Source organism: Varanus komodoensis, unplaced genomic scaffold (genome assembly GCF_004798865.1).
Source record: "Varanus komodoensis strain SLA01 unplaced genomic scaffold, ASM479886v1 scaffold22, whole genome shotgun sequence".
Classification (NCBI taxonomy): domain Eukaryota; kingdom Metazoa; phylum Chordata; class Lepidosauria; order Squamata; family Varanidae; genus Varanus; species Varanus komodoensis.
In genome coordinates, this window is record NW_025335606.1 from 7,931,052 (window position 1) to 7,946,514 (window position 15,463).

Here is a 15,463-nt window from a genome sequence, read left to right on the forward strand (position 1 = left end):
TTAGATTTAATAACAGCTGCTTGTGATACTGAGAAATTCAGGAGTTTGCAGTAGGTGTCACTGGACACTAACAATGGCCAACCTTTTAATCAACAGAGATATTACAGGAAGCTTTAACATACAGTAGTGAAGTTTACACAACTCTCTCGTTATTTTTTTTTCTCAGCAGCTGCTCTTAGTTTTCAAGGGTGGGAGAGTCAAAATATTAAATAGCAATCATTGCAACACTATGACTGAGCCACTGTAGTGTAGTAGTCAAGAGCACAGAATTGGGACTTCGAAGATCTCAGTTCCAGTCCCTATTCAGCCATGGAGTCACCATGGACTGACTTGGGACAGTCACAGACTTCCAGCCCAACCTACATCGCAAGGCTGTGGTTGTGAGGAGGCGACTGAGAACAGAAGAAGAGAATGATTCAAGCTGCTCTGAGTTCTTTGTAGGAAAACAGGCGGGATATAAATCTAATAAATAAATTAACCAGAGGGAAGCCCGTCGCATTCTATGGGACCTACTCCCAAGTAGAACGCAAGCTCCATGGACTGTCTCGCAGAAGCTTTTACAGGTAGCGTGCACACAATCAACATGCCACGCCTAAAAGCGAGTCAAAGTGGGTTGGGTGAATGTGCGACTCTACCCCTTCTCTTTCTCTAGGCGTCTCTGTGCCACTCTAGATGTCTCTATCCTGATCTCTATGGTGAAAGCGGCAGGAACGACGCTTCTGTACGCAAGGACCTCCAGCGCGAGACTTCTGTGTTCTCGTGAGATCCAGCGGCCAAAGGCTCGGGCGGGTGATTTGAATCTTCGCAGCTGGAGCTGCAGCGAAAGGGCGCGGGTAGCCCCGTTGCCGGTCCGGGGATAACCAGCCTGGCTATGGAAGGGGAAAAGGAGGACGATGCGCAGCACCGCGCTGCCATTGGTGAGGCAGTGGTGCTTTTTCCTTGCTGAAAAGTGAATTGTTGCATTTTCCTTATTAGAGTCAGTATTCCAGGGTTAATATGCCTCCTGGAGGAAGGTCGATCAAGCTCAAAGAGCAAACGCACGGGTGATTTGCAATAGATCCGTAGGAGTTTCTGGCTCCCAGGGCTTTCCCAGAGGGCAGCTGCCAAGAAAGCAAGCAAAGCAAAGCCAAAGTAGCCATGCAAGGTGAGAGTGCAAGTTTACTCAGAAGCAAGCCCCGTTGATTAGGTTGCTGAAACAAAGAGAGGTTCGGTGAAGGTAAGGTGGGTTTGTGTGTGGAAGGCCTTGGATCAGTGCCGGCTCTGAAAATAATTTTTTGAGTCGCGCATGAGCTCAAACATAACTTAACCCTCAATGTATAGAAGGCAAAAGTTTAAATGAGTTGCTGTTTGGGATTACCTACCCCCTCTTCACCCAAGGCACTTGGTGGCAAAATGCTGTTGCTGAATCATGCCCCCCTTCCAAGCTTCTTTTCCAGGGTTGTTACAAAAAAAGCTGTTAGAAATAGTCCTGATTTTCATGAATAGTCTTAATTGCTGTAATATTTAGAATTAATATTTTTGTCTTTTTAAAGGAGAAAAATATGAGATGGCTTCTATGGATTTAAATGGCTTAAGCTGTCACATCAACACCAAGATTTCAATTATCAAAAAGTCACTTCAGTTGAGAAAGATGGGTAAGATGGTGCAATGTTTGCAATATTTTCAGGCCATATGTATTAACTGCAGCTTATCTATCACTAATACTATTTTGTAAGAGCTCTTGGAACTGGGTACCAACATAAGCAACATAGAAATGTTCTAATAATAATAATAATAATAATAATAATAATAATAATAATAAGCAGCAATGTCTGCTTATTATTCAGGTAATGGTTACCTGAAGGAGCGCTTACATCCATATATGCCCAGTCGCCCCCTGAGATCGTCGGGAGAGGCCCTTCTCTGGGAGCCCTCCGTGAAAGAAATTAGGAGGGTGGCTACTCGGAGGAGGGCTTTCTCAGCGGTGGCGCCTAAGTTATGGAATGCGTTCCCCAGAGAGGTCCACCTGGCGCCGTCGTTATTTGTTTTTCGGCGCCAGGCAAAGACCTTTTTATTTAAGCAAGATTTTAAATGTTAATACTACTGAATTTTATCTGGCCAGGGCAGCTTATTTTATATTGTGTGTATATTGTATTTTAAATTATTATTACTATTCTATATGTATATTTTAATTTATGTGGTTTTATTTATTGTTGTAAGCCGCCCCGAGGTTTCGGCGAATGGGGCGGCATAAAAATGTTTAAATAAATAAATAAATAAAAATAAAATGTCTTTACCTGTATTTTTATTGGTGTCAAAAAGTGACTAAAGGGGATACCACTAAAGGCTTAAGTGAGGTTTGGGGTGCATCTTGGTTATGTGAGAATTGTAGTTGGATGGTAACAATTGCCTTGTGGGATTTCAGGTGGCAAGGAGGCCCTTAGAAAGCAGGAATACAATTGAAAACAGATGGAAGCTGTGACGTGTGTTTAATGTACACCAATTTCTGGTGAGAACTCCCTCTCTTTTTTCTTTGTCTACAATTCATCTCATTTGTCAGACAAGGACCCATCTCTGAAGACGGTGCTCGGTAAGATAGCCCACGAGATGTATCTCCTGAATGATCTCCTGAATCAACTGGAGCTCGAATGCCACCGTCAGGAAGGACAGCAAAATCAACTCAAGGTAGCCAATAACAGGAATGGTGGTCCCCCTTTTCATCCGCATATTTATTTGACACCTATAATGGCCAAAATGGCGACCCTAGGTGGCTCACATAAAAACAGTTAAAAGAATAAAAACATACAACATTAAAAACTACAAAAACTAATATAAAAAGTTTCATCAGTACAGAGGGATTAGGCTCTTATTTTTTGTAAAAGGTACGTCTTCGCCTGGCACTGAAAAGATGGCACCAGGCAAATTTCTCTAGGGGAGGGAGCTCCAGAGATGGGGGGCCGGAGCAGCAGCAAAGGCCCTTCACCTATTTGCCACCCCTCTCATTTCCCTGAGGGGTGGCTCTCATAGAAGGGCAACCTGGGCTGATCCTAAGGGGTGGGTAGGTATATCCGTTCATTCAGGAATGTGGAACCACTTTGGGAAAAGCATGCATAACGGAGCCATCAAACCCTGGATATCTCCAGATATTGACCTCTCTAAGTCATTGTTGGGCGAACGTTCAGCACTATTGGAGGACTTAATGGGAGGATTTCCCTTTGCAATAGGAGGGGGTGTTTTAGAGAGATCTTGGCACTGGGTCTGCTAGAAATGAAGCTTGGGTACTTTCTGTTTTAGAGACACTTAGGGATCTGAGCATCATCCCAAATGCCTGTCTTTCACGGGCATTGTTTAATTAAATTAAACCAAGTTTCAGGGATATTTTGCAGAATGTAGCGTGGACTTGAACAAAACTGCTTTACTGGAAATCATTGGCATACTTAGAAGGTAGCCACCTCCTGCAAATTGGAAGTAATGAGTATGTGGGCAAAGCTCTGCAGGAGGAACTGTACTTTTGGTACCCCTTTGGTACCCCCTTGGGACACTTCTTCCTTGCCTGCTGTATAAGAATCTAGAGGTTCCCTACAAAACTGCTTAACTTTTTTCTGTGGTAACACACCCCCTTAAGATTATTTGTGGCTTGATCCTGATCAAATATAATTTTGAATGCAGTAACAGGTGAGACAAATAGAGAAAAGCATTTTAAATCATCTGCTGTGCCCGTTTGAAGCAATATCTTGAACCATGGACCCTTAGATCAAGATTTGCACTGAGGTTTTATATCTACAATCTAACCTGCTCTATTTTGCTTCAATTTCCTGAGCCAACCCTCACGCAGACTGAATTTTTCTATGTATATCTATATATTTATTTAGTATTAAAGTTATATTCTTTGACAAATAGTCCAAAATGACTCTTTCAGGGGATTACAGAAAAACAGAACAACTATACTGATAAAGACAATGAGAAAAAATAACAGTATATCTAAATTTAGCAATAAATTAACAATTAAACATCAATATACATAATATGTGACGATATACAACAATATACAGCTGGGAGTTAGGGACTGAAGTGAGAAGTTGGAACAGGGTAAGTTAAAATTCTAAAACACTATAAAATTAATTTCAGTTAAATTTTACAGAAAATAAAATCAATTATTGAAATGTTTATGGGATGCCCTCTGACCACAGCAAAATGAAGTATGGATTGAGACCTTACGTGCTTGTGGGACCTGCTTACTGACAAAAACAAGCTTTATGCATGACTTAAACGGAAATTTACAGATGACAGCTTGGAACATAATCCAATTTGGTCGTGATGGGGTTGAGCCATAAGCTTTTTGTTCTGTTTTTTTGAATTGCATGCACTTCCCTGATATTGGAAGACTATGGAATCTGCTCCCCAGAAAGATCTGCCTGGTGCCGACACTATATTCTTTCCGGCACCAGGTAAAGACCTTTTTATTTGATCGTTATTTTAACAATGTTTTTAGAGGTTTTAGGATTTTATTTTTCCCCTTTTACACAGTTGCATTTTATAGTGATGTTTTATATTGTTTTAATAATGTTTTTATAGTTTTATATTGTATTTTTATATATTTTGTAAGCCATCCTGAGCGCTTGAAGCAATAGGATGGGGTATAAATTCATGTAATAAATAAATAATATTGGCGATTCTACCCAGAAGTTCAGGGCAAGTGGAACTAAGGCGGGGGGGGGGGGGGGTGGTTCCTTTTTCATAAAAGTAACATACTGTTCCACTCACATTAGTCATATTCAGCGTGTTTTCAGCCTGTGCAACCTGCCGATGCCTTTTATTAATTACAGGAGCTCCAGGAATCGATCGAGAGGGACTATAATGAAATTCAGCATCTTGAAGAAAACATACCCATTCACCTGCCCAAAGCAATCCCAAACAGGTATATTTTCTGTTATTGAGGCAGGCATCATAGTAAGCCAGGGATGCAAATCAACATTTATATAGCCGAGCCAGGCATTGGAACATGCTCATTTATACATGATGATTCCCCCATTAATATGGTTCTGGAGTTTCTTGATCGGAAATTAGACATTTTGGGAATGAACGAATGAACTCAAATTTCATGAGTGAGGTAGTTGTCCTGTTCTGAGTAAGGGAGGGGGAAGTGAAACCACCTTGAAGGCTAGAAAGGTGGAGTTTGAAAAACAAAACAGGACAGCAGAGGCCAGTAAGAGACTGAGCGGTGCTTCTCTGGTGTTGGTTGTAGCGTGCATGTGGAGGATTCCTGCTTTAATCTCTAGGTAGGGCTGCAAAAACTCTTGCCTGAAACCTGCAGACCCATTGCTGCCAGTTAATGTTGACAACACTGGGCTAAGTGTTGTGAGAATGCGGACTGGGGATCCAGGAGATCTGGACTGTAGTCCCGATGCCCATGAAGCTCAGGCCGGTCACTCTTTCAGCATGACCTGCCTCCCAGGGTGGTTGTGAGGGTAAAACGGAGCTTTGGATGCTGCATCAGTTTCCTTGCAAGAGGAAAAAGGTGGGATAGAAATGCAATGCAATAGGAATAATGCTGATATGTGACTTGTAAGACTTAAGGTACAAGTCTTAAGGTAGAGAAAAAGTTACCTGATTGTGTTACGTATTTTTAAAAGCTGGAACAATTGATCGGATGGCATAGCCCCCAGCCCATAAAATTTGCTGCAATATTTTTTTAATTTAGCTTTTAATTTTTATTCTGCAGTTTTTATGCTGTTAATGCATTAATAGTTGCAATAAATGTATATATTGCATTTGTTAGAACACATTTTAAGTGTCACTCTAAACCCCCTTGAGTGCTCTTCTTTTGGAAGAAAGGTGGGGTTTAAATAAAGTTGATCACTGATTAGTTTTAGGCACTCTGTCCAAACATTCCAAGCTGTGGCTAGGGACTGCCTGCAAACCATGATTAAGCACCATGTCTGCACTGAACTATCCATGGTTGGAGAAGTTTCCCCACCTCTCCACTTGCCAAGTGAGAAGTCGGTCTTGCTACCATCTCCTGAATTTTTCCTCCCTAGCGAAACCCCCTGGAAAGTCAGGAGGAAAGAACAATTTCAGTAAACGCAGCTGGTATGGGAGTAAATCAGCAGCACAGGCCGGAAACGTGGCCAGCACACTTACGCCCGCCCGCCTGCCCGCCTGCTGAGCTCTCTCTCCTTTCCTTGCAGCTCTGTGGACTTAACTTTGAAGAAAGAAGAGCAGGGCAAAGAGGCAGAGGCTCCTCGTGCAAGGAAGCCTGCAAAAGAGGCCAAGTGCATTAAAGAGGCGCCCTTCCTAACGGCCGAGGAGTTTGAGAGTGTTCCTGCGTAAGTAGGGATTTTGCCTCAATTAGCGAATCGGAGCACAAAGGTTTATTTATTTGTTTATTTATTTAAAACATTTCTATGCCGCCCCGTTCGCCAAAGCCTCGAGGCGGCTCACAACATAAAATTAAAATATAATACATTCAAAATATAAAACAAATTAACAATATAAAATAAGTCGCCCTGGCCAGGTTGACTGCGTTTTAGTACCACAGGCAGTTTGGTTATTTCCGATCAGCAAGTGAACTTCCTCTGCCGCTCAGTTCTCTCTTCCAGATTTCTTCTTCCTCTTTTTAAAAATATCATTTACAAGGGGTTTTGTGTGTTGTAGTATCACCATTACATGGTGGAACAAAAAACCCAACTTTTTCCTTGTTTCTCCTGCTCAGTCTGAATGAAAAGTGTGTGCTCAGGTCCATCCGGAAATGTTAAGCACACACAGATGGAGGCGAGCGGTTTGTTTGCTTCTCATAAAGGTGCCCAGACCTCGCAATGGGTTGGGTGATTCTGCCATGAGCTGGATTCCTACAGCTGCTTGAATAGCAACACCGAGGGCCCCCGGACGGCTCGGTCTTGCGTGGAGTATCACTGTTCTGTATACATTTGTAGAAATGACTGTGGAGCAGGGTGCTTATCAAACTAGCTGATGGCACAAAGCTCAGAGGGACAGGGTCACATTCGGTCACATTGGCCAGATCTTCTGGGCACTGGAGCCCCAGCTGGGTGCTGGTCTTCCCTCTGCCCACCGCTCTATCAGAAGACGGAATCAAGATCCCAAACGCTGGGCTCTGAAATGGATGGAGCGCCTTGCAGCGTAGATAAATGCAACGGCCTGCACTCACAAAATAAGAATCCAAGCAGGGTCATAAGGTAGGACAGGAAGTTGGACCAGCTGACCCCCAAGGACTCTTCACATCATGGGTCTAGGAATGTAGGAAGCTGCTTTATGTCGCATCAGCCCACGGGTCCCTCTAGCCCAGTATGGTCACACTCTTTCTCATTTCTCAGTCTTTTGTGTCCTTCCCCACCTCCCAGTCTCAGTCCGGGATGACAGCCCTGTTGTCCCAGCAAACGGCTCTGATAGCGCTGCTAAAAAGTTCTAGAACTGGAGCTTCCGTACTTCTTTATTGGTATATTTTAAAAGTCTTCCCTTTGACTCCAGCTGCCCAAGCAGACGGAAGTCCGTGATCAGAAAGCGTGACTGCTGCCCTTTAGACCAGGATGGGGAATACGTGACCCTCTGGCTGCTGCTGGACTACATCACCCATCATTCCTAGCCAGCATAAAAAGTTAGGGATTGCAACACACCAGCATTTGGAGAGGCATGAATCTGGATCAGGGTGGGCAGAATTAGAACTGCCGGTGTTTTGGACGTCCAGCTACCAAAATTCCTGCCCCTTGTTGATGCTGGCAAGGAATTCTGTGAGCTGAAATCCAAAACATCTTTTCTTCCACCTATCCCTGCCATAGGGCGCAATGCTATGGATGTGTAGGCAGGAAAAGGTCTGGCTGAGCAGTGTTGGGGCCTGTATGACTTATTTCTGTTTTAATATGCATTGGACTGCACCTTTGATGTCAGTATGTTTTCGTTTGAATTAAGTTGGTCTTTCAGAGTTTTTCCTCCAGTGTCCCAGTGAATACTGCAATTGAAAAGGGAGACTGGACATCCCTGGCAGCTATGAATTCGGGCCAGTCACAGACACTCAGCCCAGCCTACCTCACAGGGTTGTTGTTGTGGGGATAAGATTGAGAACAGGAGCAGGAGAATGGTGGAAGCTGCTTAGAATTCTTTGTAAGGAAAGAAGCTGGTTATAAATCTAATAAATATTGAACCATGGCCCAGCTCATGTTTTGGACAGCTCCAAGGAGTCTCCTGTATGAAAACCCAAAGGGCAATCCACAGCCTGGATTTTTTCTTTTTGAAAGCCATCCATGTCCCAAGAGTCACTATTAATATGACTACATTTCTATCCCACCTTTTTTCCTTTTGTGAGTGGCCCAGAACATGGTCCTTCACGCTCTGTTATCCTCACGACAACAGCCCTATGAGGTGTGCTAGGCTGAGAGTGGCTGACCAGTCCAAAGTCAGCCAGTGAGTTTCATGCCTAAGTGAGGACTAGAACGTGAAGCTCCCATGTCCAACAAGTGAACTGCCATACCAATAAAACCAAATTTTCCCTTTTCCTCCAGAGTGGCCACTTAGGTGCTCTAATATCGCCCCCTGGTGTTGAGAAGTGTTACTTCAACTCGGTAACACTTTTTCTTGTAAATTGCATATTTTGGATCCCTTGGTACCTAGGAATGATTGAGGGGGTGGCTGAAGCAGCTGGTTCTCAAATGCACCTATACTTGGCTGATGCCCAGCCTTTTTTGTTCTGACTTTCAGGTTTTCCTCTACTTGTTGCTATTATTATTATTGTTAATTATTATTTTGTATTTGCATACTGCAGGGGTTCTCAAACTTTTTAATCAGAGGGCCAGTTCACTGTCCCTCAGACTGTTGGAGGGATTGGACTATAGTTTGAAAAAAATATGAATGAATTCCTATGTACACTGCACATTAAAAAATAATTAAAAATTAAAATCAATTAAAATTAATTTTAAAATGTTTGCTCCGCGCCCACCAAGCCCAGGGGCAGCCGCTTGATGGTGGCGGCAGCTCCCCCACTGAAGGCCACGGCTCCCCTGCCGCAAGCAGTGATCACCTTGCCGAGCCCGGGGGCAGCCCTCTATGGGCAAGCTGTTGCCGCTGCCGAGCGGCAGCCCCCAGGCTTGGCAAGGTGGCTGCGGCTTGGCCCGCAGCCCATGGACGTGGCTCACATAATTAAAAATAGATTTTAAAAGTTATATTTTTCTTACCTTCAATCCTTTTTTAGCGTCTTCTCTCTCTCCCACCCAACTCTCTTCTGTTTCCTGCTCCGTATTCCCACTCTGTATATGCATGCCGAGGGGGGCGGGGGGAGCTGGCACACGCGCAGTTGAGCTTTTACAGTTAGGCTCGTGTGCCGGCTCTCTGCTCAGTTTCAAAGAACGTCTGCACTGACTCAGGGCTTTTGGACTTGCTCGGAGATCATTTTCTCCGAGCGAGTCCAAAACCTCTGAGGCAGCTCAGATAAATGAGCATGGCGGGCTGGATCTGGCCCGTGGGCCATAGTTTGAGGACCCATGGCATACTGCCTTCCTTTTGCAAGGAAATCAAGATGGCTTCCACAGCTCCATTTTATCACCACAACACCCTGTGAGGTAGGCTGGCTGAGTGTGTGACTGGCCGAAAGTCACTCCGTGAGCTTCATGGCCATGAGGACTAGAACCCAGCCCAGCATTCTAACCACACTGCCGTGCTGACTTTCCACTGCGTATTCCCTGTCTTGCGATTGCTTGTGTGCGTGCGTGTGTGCACAAGCGCTTCAAAAAGGACCGGTTTTGCCATCCCTCTCTTACCTCTTTCTTGTTGTGCTGGCAGCCCCACCTCAGCTGCACTGGCAGTTTCCATTTCTGAACGGCCCGTTCCCCCCTCCTTTTGGCTTTCTGTCTGCTCACTTTTTCACCTAAGACGGTGGTGGATGCTCTTCATTTGCAACGCACAAGGGGGCTGTACACAGCTGAGGCACCAGGTTTGTTCTGCCCCTCGCGGGCTTAATGCGGAGCCAAATGAAAAGTTAGTGCAGTCCAGCGCCAGGGTTTGCTGCAGCGCACAAGCTGCCGAACGGCTTCTGACGCTGGAGCAATGAATGAGACAGAATTACCCATGGCTCCCGTTTCAGACAGGGCTTTGCTTTCTCCATGTTGCTCTTCCTCTTTTTCTGCTTTTCTCCACCACGCTTCGTGCCACCGAGCTGCTCTTCGGTGCTGGTTATGTAAACGAGTCAAGGGATGGCGTACATAAAATGCCTCCGCTTTGCAACCCTCTTTCCCTCCAAGAATGTCTCCTCTGAGGGGGACTCAGCCTCGCCACATGCCCCTCACACGTTCCTTGGACGTGCTGGGTCCATGGGGTGGCTAGCCCCCCTCTTAATTCGGGGAGGGCAGGCAGGAAGGAGTGATGGGGCAGAGATCCCCACAATCATCAGGACTAGGAGAGAAGAGATTCAGCGCAGGTGCGTGGCACAGAAATGGTCTTGGACCAGAGGGCCTTCAAGAGAATCTGTCGCTGCAGCCACAGCTGGTGGGTGACTTGAATGCATTTACAGGTAAGGCTCAGCAGCAACCAGTGGTTGGACTAAGACAATAGAAAGCCCACCTTCTAGGGTTGAGTGTGGGTCGACATTACACCATGCGTGGTTGTTGAAACATGGCTTATCAGTTGTCTGAACTCAACCACATTTCTGTTCAGAGAAACAAGCAGCCGTAGTACCCTAATAAACTACACTTCTTCCCCCGCCCCCGCCCCCCCAGTTTGTCTCTGCATTTGAAATCTTCCTTCCTTCTCCCCCAGTTCTCAGCTTTCGTCGCTGCAGATTATTCCCCCGTCTGCTTCTTGCCACTGACTCGTCTCTGTGTCTCCTGCTTGCAGTATCCAGTCTGGTCTCTTGGCCTCTCTGTGTGGGCAGATGGAGGCGTCTGCATCTATTAACAGCAAATGCTTTTTGATCTTGCGATCCGTAACTGATGTCCACATACCTTAACAGTGCTTGAAATGCAAGGTTTTTCCGGGTTGGCTAGGTAATATTGCCGGAGGTGCCTAACAGCCAGTTCCATCTTGATTTGATACCAGATTGGGGAGGAAACAGCATGCAGGGAAGAGGAAAATAATCTGAAGATCTGCTGCAGTATAATAGACTTTGCACTAGATTTGCTTCTGACGCACAAACTAGCCCTGCAGGGGACTTTTGGATGATCTTTTCATGTTTCATGGTCATCTTGAGCAACTTGATCTTCCCCCCTTCCTTGCAAGCAGACCTGGAGAAAGCCTTTCTAACAAAGAGGTTTATTATGCTAAAGCAGGCCCACTAGGCTGGCTTACAAATTATGTACAAATTATGTACATTTATTAATTTAATAATTATTAAATTATTAGTAGTACAAATTATGGCAGAAACTAGCACCGTTTGAATACAAGCCCTTAGGGAAAATGCAGCTTAAAGTTAGGAAGCTGATTCCAAACAATACTTCCATTCCCTTCCAGACTGAAAAGAGGAAACCATACCTTCCAGTGGATCCTCTTCCATAAGGACCAATCACTGGACGCATCGGATGCTTCTGAACAACTCTGCCGTCTTAGCCTTCCACTTGCATCCTCCAGTTAATGGTGCTGGCGTATCACCCTCCACAGTAGCCGGCTCACAAACTTTCCCCTGGCCGCCTGGCTCATCTCAGGATCTTTTGGCATTTAGGCTGCCGATTCCGTCTCAGAATCTGATTCCACAGCCTTGGAAGGAAGGCTTTTTTCCAGGAGGGGTGGATCCAAGTCCTAAATGTGGCCTTTTGCTGCCAGTATATCTTTGAGTTTTCTGGGGGAAACACTTTACATGCAGACATCAGACACAAACATATAATGAACCTCATTCGGTATGTCTGCTGTGGGAAAAGCTTTGGCACCATTCTGCGGTACCTGTGACCTGCCAGGTAACAGTAAATTGCTTTTTCCCCTCCCAAAGGTACATGCGCGGCCGACTAACGTATAGCCAAGTCAATGCTGTCATTCAAGAAATTAACAAGGCAGTTACGAGCAAGTACAAGATTATGCGTCAGCCTACTAAATCCATGACTGCTGCTGTCAGGAACCTCTACTTCAGATTCCAGGAAGAAGAAACCAAGGATACGAAAGGTAACTTTACATCCAGTCATCTGTTGATGATAGTCCCTCCTGTTCTGGAACTTCAGCCGGAAGATCCTCCGGGTTTGATGCCTGTCCTTAGAAAATGTGTTAGGAAATCTCAGGTATACAAAAGAAGACCGGGAGGGTGAAAAGACAGACAAAGATAGAAGCTCTGTTGTTGTTGTTGTTGTTGTTGTTGTTGTTATTATTATTATTATTATTATTATTATTATTATTATTATAACATTTCTATGCCGCCCCTTGCCGAAGCCTCGGGGCGGCTTACAACACAATAAAATACATTGAAATAAAATAGAACATAATAAATTACCATTAAATACAAAAATACAAAAAAATACACTGAGTTACAAACACAATAATATAAAAATTAAAATTATCAGTATAAAATAAGTAAATAAATAGTATAGGAGGAGAAAAGAGAAGGAAGAAGAAGTTGCCCTGGCCAGATCATATGTTTTAACAATTAAAACGATGTTTAAATAAAAAGGTCTTTACCTGGCGCCGAAAAACCAGTAAGTTAGAAAAATGCTGAGCTTGGCATTCATGAGTAACAGGAAAGGGCTCTACCTGACAGCATGGAATTATTTGTTTTTTTCCTGCTTTTTTTCCTTCAAGGAACTCAAGGTGGCTTGCCTAATTCTTCTCTTCCTCTCAATTTTATCCTCACAACAACCCTGTGAGGTAGGTCAGACTGAAAATTAGTGACTGGCCCACAGTTGCCCAGTGAGCTGTGCAGCCGAGTGGGGACTGGAACACAGATGTCCTGGATCCCAGTCCATCACCCCGAGCACTATACCGCTCAGGTGCTCTCAGCTGCACAGATGTTCTGGCCCCACACAAGAGAGCTTCCCGTGTTGGCCCGCTCGCTTCCACTCTCAAAAGCTCCGTGGTTCTCTCTCCGCTCTGCACAGCAAAATTCTTTGTTCAAGGTTTGCGCTCCAAATAATTGTCTCAGAGCAGAATACTGGAAGTGGCAGAGCGCACGGCTGCCCTGGCAGGCCACCTGTCTGCTCTGCCTCCAAATTCCCTCCTTTCCTTGCGCAGCCTTGGCCTTTGCAACTGGAAAGACGCCACCGGAGCTGCCTTGCCTGGCTTGAGCTGCTTGGAAGAGCCAACTGTGGCTGCACGTAATTGCCTCCCAATCCCACATCTCCAGCAATGACTTGGTCTGGGAATTGAGCATTCCGTCCGAAAAGAGCACTTGATGTGTGCTGTAGAAGCGTGGGACAGGCCCTGCTTGGGAGATCCCGGCTCACTTCCTCACTTGGCCTTGCATCTCCATGGGGGGACTCCCAGCCTGGCCTACCTCACAGGGGTGTTTGTGAGCATCTTCTGGGCAGGAGACCATGGGAATGTGATGAGGAGCTCTTAGGTAGGTAGGTAGGTAGCTTATTATATTAAGCTATAGGCCATCACAAATTGACAGAGCAATTTTAATTTAACCAAAGAGAACCTTAAAACTGATAGGACAAGTCAATTAAAACTGGGATAGTTAAAAGGGGATAAAAAGAAAAAAGACAGACCAGTCATGCATCAAGAAACTAACCCCTATGAAACCTCCCTAGATCTTATCTTCTTAGCTGCAAAGGCAAAGAGAGAGACTCTGTATGACACATGTGCATCCAAGTCTGATAACAGAAATACTATTTCCTCAAGATCAGGCCATGCATTTCTAGCAGATAAAATGCCAGTCAGAAATGTGTCTCTCAGTTCTCTGTATAGGGAGCAATAGATAATAGGGAAGGTTCTCCACTTCGAGGGATTCACAGAAACAGACACGGCAAGGTGCTCTTTGGGAGGAAGGTGGAATAAGCGTGCTCCAGTTGTGAATGGTATTTCCAGCTTGAAGAAACCTGGAGGTGGCTGCAGCATTGGTGAATGGCTCTCTGCCGACCATAGTGCTGGTAGTGGTACATAGTGCATAGTGCTGGTAGTGGGTACTTCTCGGATGGCAGCTGTCCTTCCTGAAAAGAGACCAAGGCTCTACCAGTCTGTGGCTTAGATTCAAAGGCTTGGGAGAGGTAACCGCCATCACGCACCCCTGGACCTCTGCCAGATCATTCTGTAGGCCAGAAAAATACAGCCACCCCTCTGTAAGAGGAAAACGTAGTGGAGAACTGTCCTTCCACCCTGCATTAAGGGGCGTATCTACACTTCTTCAGCTTTGTTAAACCAATTGGAGTCTTTTCTGTGGGAGGGGCTTGGGATCTTGAACACAGTCCTCAGTACCTGGGCCGACTACGCTTCCCAGGATTCTCTGGGACCAGCCATGATCAGCAATCAACCGGCCATAGACTGTTTGTCTAGACAAACCCTGCAGAACCTTTGAGCTGCTTTTGAGATACTCTCCTTCCCCATCAAACATTGTCTGTTTGTCCCAGGTGAATTTTTTATCGTGGAGGCCGACATCGAAGAGTTCACACAACTGAAGGCAGACAAGCGTTTCCATAGCATCCTGACCATCTTGCGGCATTGCCAGCGAGTGCGCGAGATCCGTGGCTCCCGACTTGTTCGCTATGCCATTTGCTGAGACGCTGTGGGATCGTGCAAGACCTGGGACTGGCGTCCTGAACAGCCATGCAGAGAAGCGAGTTCTACAGGACTGCCTTGTTGATTCTGAATATATGTTGCAAAGCCGTTCCTTTGCAGCTCTTCCTTCTTATTCTTACTAATTATGGTGAGAAAAGGTAGGTTTTTTTTATCTGCATTTGTAAAATGTAGCATTTCTCATATGTTCTTGTGTTTCTGCAGTAAATCCATTTGTCCAATAAGTATGTGTTTTCCCCTTCTGTTTTGGACTGTGAGCTTAATAACTCTGTTGCAAACACAGAAGTGTAATGAGTTGAGACATTATTTCTCCCCAGCTTTTGAAGCATGAACTTTGGAAGCACTTTGGAAGTGCCAACAAAATGGTTTAAGCACTAGATAAGTCAGAATTCTTGCAACCTTCCATTGTCTTTGGGAAGCTTCTATTGGGAGCATCAAAATTGTTGCAGTCCAAGGAATTTGCAAATGAACTGTCTGTGTGATGCACATATCATTGAGCACAGGAGCTTGCGTATGTGAGCGTGAGAGTATGTGAAATGCAAATGTGTGTTTATAGAGGCATCCGATTAAGATCCATCCGTTGTCTCTCGCAAGGGAAAACTGTTCCACTTATGCTAGCTGAATCTGGGAGATGCGATCCTGGTATTCCTCCAAAAGCTGTAACAAATTTTGCATCCTGGAAAAAGTTGTAGCTCCTTGGATCAGTGGCTACATGAACACACTTGTAGTGCAGGGACCCAGTCAAGGATGTTGCTGCCAGGCAGTTCAGCACCCTGGTCTTGCAGCTCTGCGCTGGGAGTTGTCAGTCCTGTTTCTCTGGCCCCAGCAGTGACCT

At 45.1% G+C, this 15,463-nt stretch overlaps 1 protein-coding gene across 1 annotated transcript; it reads left to right on the plus strand.

The window, feature by feature from the left end:
• Positions 1 to 782: 782 nt before the first annotated feature.
• Positions 783 to 14,764, plus strand: SKA1 (spindle and kinetochore associated complex subunit 1). Its single transcript, XM_044431489.1, has 7 exons — positions 783 to 917; positions 1,533 to 1,634; positions 2,540 to 2,664; positions 4,806 to 4,897; positions 6,168 to 6,305; positions 11,900 to 12,069; positions 14,463 to 14,764. Exons 1-7 carry the CDS (start codon positions 872 to 874, stop codon positions 14,609 to 14,611), a joined length of 822 nt encoding a protein of 273 aa, XP_044287424.1. The 5' UTR covers positions 783 to 871; the 3' UTR covers positions 14,612 to 14,764.
• The last annotated feature ends 699 nt before the right edge of the window (positions 14,765 to 15,463 follow it).

Excerpts from the sequence above, each read along its gene's own strand:
- SKA1 (XM_044431489.1), top strand. The coding sequence starts at position 872 with ATGGAAGGGGAAAAGGAGGACGATGCGCAGCACCGCGCTGCCATTG. Across the intron at positions 1,635-2,539 it reads ACTTCAGTTGAGAAAGATGG|ACAAGGACCCATCTCTGAAG; the intron begins GTAAGATGGTGC and ends CTCATTTGTCAG. Across the intron at positions 4,898-6,167 it reads CCCAAAGCAATCCCAAACAG|CTCTGTGGACTTAACTTTGA; the intron begins GTATATTTTCTG and ends CTTTCCTTGCAG.